Raw genomic sequence first — 8,378 nt, forward strand, 5'->3', positions numbered from 1 at the left:
AGGCGGCATCTACAGGGATGGCTGAGATGAGTGAGTGTACATCAGGTGCAATGGGAACAATTAATTGGTTTATTGCTCTGAGGTCCTGTTGACCATGTCTGAGGATTTACAGTGTCTAATTCTGTGTTTGGGTCAGAACTGTCGGTCATTAAACAAGTGTGGTGATGAAACATCAATTCCCTTTCCTGCTTCTGATGGACTAATTGTGATTTCTAGCACAGAGAGAAGATCTCTGCCTAGCAAATTCATTAGGCAGTCAAATATTACAGTAAATTCATGTTTTCCTATGTCATGGCCCTTTAAGGTCAGTCCCTGCCAGTCAATCTGAAATCTGGGGTTTTCTCTAGGTCTGGGTTGGCTGGGCTGCATGGGGTTACTGACCTGTCGGGGTTTGTTTGAAGGGAACGGACAGTCTCTAGCCCAATGGCTATCCCTTTCACAGTTATAGCAGCTTGTCTGCCTGTTGGGTGGGGGTCCCGCAGGAGCCCTCTGAGGTAGTCTGTCTCTAGGAGAACGGAATGGTTTATTCTGTCTCCTAGGATTGTTTTGATTTTGGAAGCGTGTGAACGGGGTATGTGATGGTGTGACAGTGTTTCTTTTAACTTCAAAACAACCTGCTGCTTCTTTTTTTTATACAAATGTTTTTTTAAAATCCTTCACTGTATCAGAGGTTCAAGTTGAAACACTCTGCTTCACAGCGAGGATATATATATATATCGGCAGCAGATTATTAATGAAAGTAGAAACAAGTAAATTATCATTATGCAGAAGCGGCAGACCTGCTTCCTCGGTCCAGCACTTCTTGAATCTGTTCCAGAAATTTGTCACTGTTTCTGACACTTTCTGTTTACAACTTACAGCTATGGGGAGAGATGAGCGTGCTTTAAACACTTCATTCATATGTGCAGCAAGTTGATCCCACATAGCATCTATGCCTTCTTGTGTATTAAGTGGGTAACCTACAGTTGTTTGTGTGACTGAGGGTACACTGATAAGTGGAACTTTTTCCCAGTCTCATTTATTGTAATGGTCAATTATATCATCAACAATGAGTCTCATATCTCCTTGGGTAAAGCTGCGTCCTTTGCATGCTTTCTTTAAATATATTATACATCCTATTGGTGTTATTATTGTTTTGGGACAATTTTTAATTATCCTATCTATCCCGCTAAATTGTCTACTCAAGGGTTAATGAAATAGTAACTTGTGGGGGAGACACGGGCAACATATTCTTTACATGTCTCTCCTGGTAAAAGCGGGGAATATTCTGTTTCTTTACTCTAATATAATCCCATAATATAACAGTATGTCAGTCAATATAGTCACAATAATATCTGTCACAAGTCAAGTCGCAATTGTACTTAAAATTACTTTAAACAAAATGACATTCAGTAGCCAAATCACTTTGCAAATCTACTTAGAATCGCTCTACACAACAAATGACACTCAGTGGCCGTACACTCACCACCCGTTCACTGAGTATCCCTAATACAAAAATATGCAGTACAATTGTATATAAGACAGACAGAACACTTCAGCGTACGTGCACTTACCATCCGTCTACTGAGTGTTTAAACAAATACACAGTTTGCAACATTAACAGACAAACATGTACATACATATATTTAGGCGATCAGATCGAGGAGGCTTTCTCTGTGAACCCCTGGTTCAATTGCGGTATCCCGGATACCTGTTTCGTAATCTCAAGTCCCGGACTTGAATTACCTTTATGTGGACCCCAGGTCCTTGTATCCCTGATACATTTTATGACGTCATAAATTTCCTTACATACAATTACGTAATATTAAGTCCCGGACTTAAATATTACCTTGTCACGTGTTCCCGGAACACGGAGTGAGTTCAGATTCTCAAATTCAGCAGGTGGCCGCAATCCCGTGGAGGGGACGACCGGCTGAATCCCAGACGAAGCCCCCAAATTGTAAGGATAAATGTGTAGCCCCTCGACCTGGTGGCCCCTTAGGTACCAGTGAGAATGCTTCCTTAAAACTACACACCAAACACACGGTGGCGAGTTAAGAAAACACTCTGGTTTATTAAGAGTTTAACAGTAGGTTAAAAAGACATGATACATGGGTGTATACAAGTGCATATTACATTCTGATTGGTCTGTTAGGTTGCAGGGCAAATTCAACAGGGGGGGGCATACAAAATATCATACACAAAGAAAATGAGTAACAAGGGGGGTTTTTGATTATAGAGGAGTTTAGACATGAACACACTGCATAGCAATTCCAAGAGGGGGAGGGTTGGGAGAAACTTAGATAAGACACGCTCAGGCTTACAGTATGGCCTTGTAGCGTAACCATAGTGAGGGCAGTTTTACGTGCAAATTCTCATATGCTACATGGGTTCTAAATTTAACCCTTCAGGGCCAGAGCTCTAGCAGGTGGCACGGGCCACTTGATCCGTAGGTGGGCCACAGCGCTAGCAGGTGGTGCGGGCCATCTGATTCCTAGGTGTGCGGGAGTGCTAGCAGGTGGCACGGGCCACTTGATCCTTAGGTGGGCCAGAGCGCTAGCAGGTGGTGAGGGGCACCTGATCCCTAGGCGGGCCATAGCGCTAGCAGGTGGCATGGGCCACTTGATCCCTAGGTGGGCGAGAGTGCTAGCAGGTGACAAAGGCCACTAGATCACTAGCAGGTGGCACGAGCGAATTGATCCCTAGGCGGGCCAGAGCTCTAGCAGGTGGCACGGGCCACTTGATCCCTAGGTGGGCCAGAGCGCTAGCAGGTGGTGAGGGGCACCTGATCCCTAGGCGGGCCATAGCGCTAGCAGGTGGCATGTTCCACTTGATCCCTAGGTGGGCGAGAGTGCTAGCAGGTGACACAGGCCACTTGATCCCTAGCACTAGCAGGTGGCACAAGCGAATTGATCCCTAGGCGGGCCAGAGCTCTAGCAGGTGGCATGGGCCACTTGATCCCTAGGTGGGCCACAGCGCTAGCAGGTGGTGCGGGCCACCTGATCCCTAGGTGTGCGAGAGTGCTAGCATGTGGCACGGGCCACTTGATCCCTAGGCGGGCCAGAGTGCTAGCAGGTGGTGCTGGGCACCTGATCCCTAGGCGGGCCAGAGCGCTAGCAGGTGGCATGGGCCACTTGATCCCTAGGTGGGCAAGAGTTCGAGCAGGTGGCACAGGCCACTTGATCCCTAGCGCTAGCAGGTGGCAGGAGCGACTTGATCCCTAGGTGGGCCAGAGCTCTAGCAGGTGGCACGGGCCACTTGATCCGTAGGTGGGCCACAGCGCTAGCAGGTGGTGCGGGCCATCTGATTCCTTTGAAATTCTTTTTTATTTGATTTTTAAAATTTTGCAGACATACATATAGCTTTACACGTTTCACATATATATAAATAATTATGAACAAGTGATACGGCAGTAAAGTAACAACAGGACTAAACAAGAACACATACAACATTTAAGTTGTAACCATTGGTAGATTGCCCATCCCCCCACTCCTCCCTGCCCCCCATATCTCCCGCCTGGTCCATATTTTAATCTAGGTTTCAAACATTGCCAGCTTTACCTCTATAATAGATATAGTTACACTAGGTGATTCATCGCGCCCTCCGGGCGCTCTTCACACCGTCGTGAGGGGCTTCGCCCCATTAGAAGTAGAAATATGTGAGTGTGAGATGTAGTGTAATTGTGTCTGAATAATGTGCGTGAAGTGCATTTGAGTGAGAGCCTAATTGTTTTTAAATGAAAGTGCTTAGAATTGCAAAGGGGGTGTAGTATGTGATAGTGTTATGAAGAATTTTTGTTTTCTGAAATTTTACCTTATGTAGTTGTTGGATATATGTATTTGAATAGAATTATTTTGTATAAAGAGTTTGCGAACAGGTTGTGTTGTGTGAAGCTTTGCTTGTAAACATTGTCTAAATTTAGGAAAGAGCTGTTATATAAATAAGGTTAATAAACTTACATTTTGTAGTACTTCGACAGGTTACATTTGGAAAACTTCTTGGAAAACCACATTTTTGGTAAATTGTCTATTGTTAGAAAGGAGTTGTCCTTGTTCATCATTTGGGGTAATGTGGACTTTAACTTGATTTGGTTGTCTTGATCTTGATAAAGCCACGTAAAGTTGTCCATGTGAGAAGACTGAAGTTTGCAGATGAATTCCAACGTGATTGAATGTTTGTCCTTGGGATTTGTTAATAGTGATTGCATAGGCTGGAATGATTGGAAATTGGCGTCGTTTGAGGATAAATGGCAATGTGGTATCTGTTGGAGCCAAATCAATGCGAGGAATAAAGACAATGTCACCTTTGTTGCAATCGGATATAATTTTTGTAGTTATGAAGTGAGTTCCTAAGTTTTCAATAATTAATCGTGTCCCATTACACAATCCTTTTTTGGGGTTAAGGTTGCGAAGTAGCATGACAATAACTCCCTTTTTTAACAGTAGGATATGTGGAGGCATTCCAGAAGGAGTTTGCTCATGTAGAAATTCCAGGGGGAAGTTTAAAGTGTCGTTGGGGTCTTCACTTACGACAGAGTCAGCGCTGTAATAAATTTGTGGAATTCCAGGTATTAATCCAATAATGTTGCGATTCATTTCAAGTGTGTGGGCATTTGTTGGAGCAAGAATTACTCTTTTGGAAAGTTCTTCGACTGACATAGTTTGTACATTGTTAAAAATGGTACTAATGAGATTGTCTGTAGTTAGCATATGTTGTGGGATTTCAATGATATTTGTTAGTGATATTTCTGGTATTGGTGGTACAGTTCCCATTCCAACTTGTAAAAGCCATGTATTATGTTCTAGTTGTCCTTCACTGCGCATGTTTGTAGTGAGAGTTAGATGCCTGAAATGTTGCCATAGGTGACTGGCTTTTATGCAGCATTCCATGATATCCGTTTGTGTTCCTCTTGGCACAACAGGAAGTGTCTGTCTAAAATCACCTCCTAATACAATAATTTTGTTTCCAAATGGTTTGTTATTGTTCATAATTTCCTGTAGAAGTTTGTCAATGCATCGAAGACCATGTTTGGGAAGCATAGTTATTTCATCAATGAGAATGACAACAGCTTGCCGTAATAGTTCTGCTTCTGGGGACGTTAGTCTCATGCAAGAAACGGATGTATCAAGTAGTGGGACAGGTAGCTTAAATCCACTGTGAACAGTGCGTCCACCTTTGAGTAAAGTAGCTGCAATTCCTGTGGTAGCAAACGGTAATATAATGTTACCTTGACCTCGTATATATGCAATGAGCGTAGTGTACAGGAATGTTTTGCCGGAACCTCCTGGCCCATCAACATAAAAGCAATGGTTGTGAGTGTATTCATTTTGTACTGCCATGACTATGGTGTTGAAAGCAGCTAACTGCTGATTGTTAAGCATTGCAATGTTGTGATTTGCTAAAATTTGTTCTTCAAGGACATTATATGCTTGTTCTTGTGGTGCATTTCCGGTGGGAATTGGCAAGCCAAGCAGTGCACATGACAATCCATGTTGTTGTAAAATGGAGTTAATGTGGTGGAGTGCTTTGCTTTGGGCTATGTGTTGGGTAGTATTGTGTTGAAAGTCAAGAGTGAACTGAATAAGGTGATCTTCCCACAACCTAAGTGGTTCAGCAGGCTGACAAAAGCAACATATGTAGGCGAACATTTCTCGTAACTGTTTTGGCATAATGTATGTGGCTGCATCTGTTAAAGAGTTATGCCATTCGTTATCTGATGCAAGAAGTCCATGTGCTAAAGCAGCAGCTTTAAAGGTTTCACAAACAACACCATTGACAGTTTTCAATGCTTGGAAACTGATAGCCCCAGGAACATGTAGCAGTAACATGCGAAGGTAAAAGCGCTCTTCATTTTTTATACTAACGGTAAACATGCGTGCAACAATTTTGTCTCCACCGCGTTTTCTGGGTTGCCAATTGCCATGTGTGAAAACGTAGTAATGTGGGATTTCAGAGTACAGCCATTGCTGTGCATTGGGTGTATTTGCATTGAGGTAAAACCATGCTTCAAGTTTGGTTTGTGTAGATTGTGCAGCACAAAGAGCTTTTTTTTCTTGACCTGGTTCAAATATGATTGTTTGCTGGTTGGGGAGATGTATTGGAAGTCTGATGACTGTGTGAGAGCGATCATGCATTAATGATTCTCGTAGTCGCCAAATAGCTTCTGGTGGGCTTACATAGCGACAGTCAATAAAATTAGTTATTTCATTGTAGTGAAGTTCTGCTTCGCCATTTGGTGTAATGGCCACATTAGCACAATCAAAACCTTTAAATATGTATTTGTATATGTACTTAATAGCTGTGAGTGATGTGCATACTTCCACGTTGATGTGAGCATTGTATTTGAGTGATAAGTACGGATTGTAGGGTACGACATTTTGGTTTGACATAAGGAAACCTCTAACTTGTACTTGTTCGCCAGGTCGACGTTGGTAAAGAGGATAGGCATTACTGTTTAAAGTGGTTTCAGTAATGAATGGCTTGGGAAAAAGCTTCGAACATTTTCCATCTTTCATGCAGGGTGCACGTGGATATTGTGTGCCGCATGGACCATGTAGCATACATCGTGTGATAATGTTGCGTAAGACAGGATTGTCTTTTGATGGAATTTCGGCAGACACTAACTGATTGATTTTGTAGACTGTGTTAATTTTGTCCTCTGGTCGCAGTGTAAGAAGTATGTGTGCATGTGGTAGTCCCCTTTTTTGGAATTCAATGGTATATACAAAAGCTTTGGCCTGGCCAAACACAGCATGCTTTGTTATATCATTGATGAGAGAATGTAGCTTAATTTGAAAAACACGTGCTACCAAGTCTGGTCGATCTGAAGTCTGTTCTCCGGGTCGTAAGTTGTCTTTTATTTCCGTCCAAGTTGGATTAGCAGTGAAGGTAACAAAAACATCTGGAGCTCCCCACTTAGAAAAAATAGACATTGCGTCACAGCAACGCTCTCGCATGTGTCTTGGTGATCCTTCAAAAGTTGAGGGCAAAATAACAGGCACACCAGGTTGCATGTTACAATTATCAGCCATGTTTGCAAGGTGATCTGCAAGTCCCTGATACTGTTCAGCTCGTAAACGTTTTTGATTAAGACGAATGTAATTTAATCGATTGGCTTCAACTTGAAGGTATGAATCGACTAACCACTGTTGAGTTAATTTGCCAGCAGACATGATGGGGCTGAATTCGTGACGAATTGCTGTTAAGGCGGCCTTGTACTGTAACATGGAAACATTTTTGTTAACTGGATTAAGTTTAGCTGTATTGTATGACTGACATTGCCAATTTGGTTGCCATCCCGGTTCACCATAGGGGAAAAGAAGTGCATATGTCATTGGATCCATGTTTGGGCTTAAAATATTTAAATGGATAAATGGTTGGTTTGGATTGTCTGGGTTTTTGGGATATATGCGGATGTCTCGTTTGAATGGTGGCTCACCATCTTCATTGACAAAGATCATAGCTACTTCGTTGGATGTTGGTGTGTTGTATCGTCTTGAATCTGATTGTCGATCACGTTTTAGCGCCATGCTTATGACTGGAATGGTTTCTCCTTTTTCAGCGGCAATTATCATTTGTTGATTTTCAACTTGCCGCATTAGGTGATAGCTTTGGGCAAGTCGATTGTGTTGTCGAAAGAATCGATCAATTTGGTCCATGATATTGTGGCGACAATCCTGATTGGCTGCATGAAGTTCGCGAACGTTGGCTGCTTGTGTGCTGCCAAGAACGTATAGTTGAGCAAACTTTGGAGATTCATTATTGATGGGTTGTAGGTGTGAAGTACGATGATATGTTTGGCCTTGGACTTTAAAAACATATGGTCCGTTACCTGGCAAAGGAACAATGTTGGCTCCCATAGATGCAAATGAAAGAGCACTATTGTACGATCGAATTTTGTCTTTGAAATGAAGGTAATCCGGGCAAAGTGGGTTGGATAGTAGGTTGGTTAAAAAGTCTGGATAGTGTAATTCAAGTCCATGAATGTCTTGTGGCTTTGGTAATTTAACTTTTCCTTTTTGGCAACAGTGAGTAAATTTACCATCAGATGGTCGCTCAGCTATAAAATTCAAAGATCCACAAAACTGGCACATAATGTTAAATGGTCCGCAAGTATGTGGTGTCACTTGTTGTTCAGGAAACATATGTAAATTTGTGGGTGTTGTAGTAAGTAAATGTTGAGGACATAGTGCATTGTTAATTTGAGGTAGTTGCTGTTGACACGATGTTTGTGGAGTAATTGTATGTTGGTGACATTTTGAATTCACGGCCTTTTGAAGTAGATTTGTTTCTTTATGTATACCTTGGTCTCTGGGTTGTTGCGCTTGTGCATTAACGTTTGGAGGCATTTGAAGTAGTTGAGAAGCATTTTTGGTGCGTTTAAGTTTTTTTGAAAGAGC

At 42.4% G+C, this 8,378-nt stretch overlaps 1 protein-coding gene across 1 annotated transcript; it reads right to left on the reverse strand.

Annotated features, from left to right (window-relative positions):
* Positions 1-3,959: 3,959 nt before the first annotated feature.
* Positions 3,960-7,508, reverse strand: LOC146053712 (uncharacterized). The gene has a single exon (XM_083168003.1). The coding sequence runs from the start codon at positions 7,506-7,508 to the stop codon at positions 3,960-3,962; it is 3,549 nt and encodes a 1,182-aa protein (XP_083024129.1).
* Positions 7,509-8,378: the final 870 nt, after the last annotated feature.

The sequence above is a fragment of the Crinia signifera genome, unplaced genomic scaffold (assembly GCF_055691185.1).
Source record: "Crinia signifera unplaced genomic scaffold, ASM5569118v1 HAP2_SCAFFOLD_166, whole genome shotgun sequence".
Lineage (NCBI taxonomy): Eukaryota > Metazoa > Chordata > Amphibia > Anura > Myobatrachidae > Crinia > Crinia signifera.

Bases quoted from the DNA above. Each gene is read 5' to 3' on its own strand.
- LOC146053712 (XM_083168003.1), bottom strand. From the start codon at position 7,508: ATGGCGCTAAAACGTGATCGACAATCAGATTCAAGACGATACAACACA.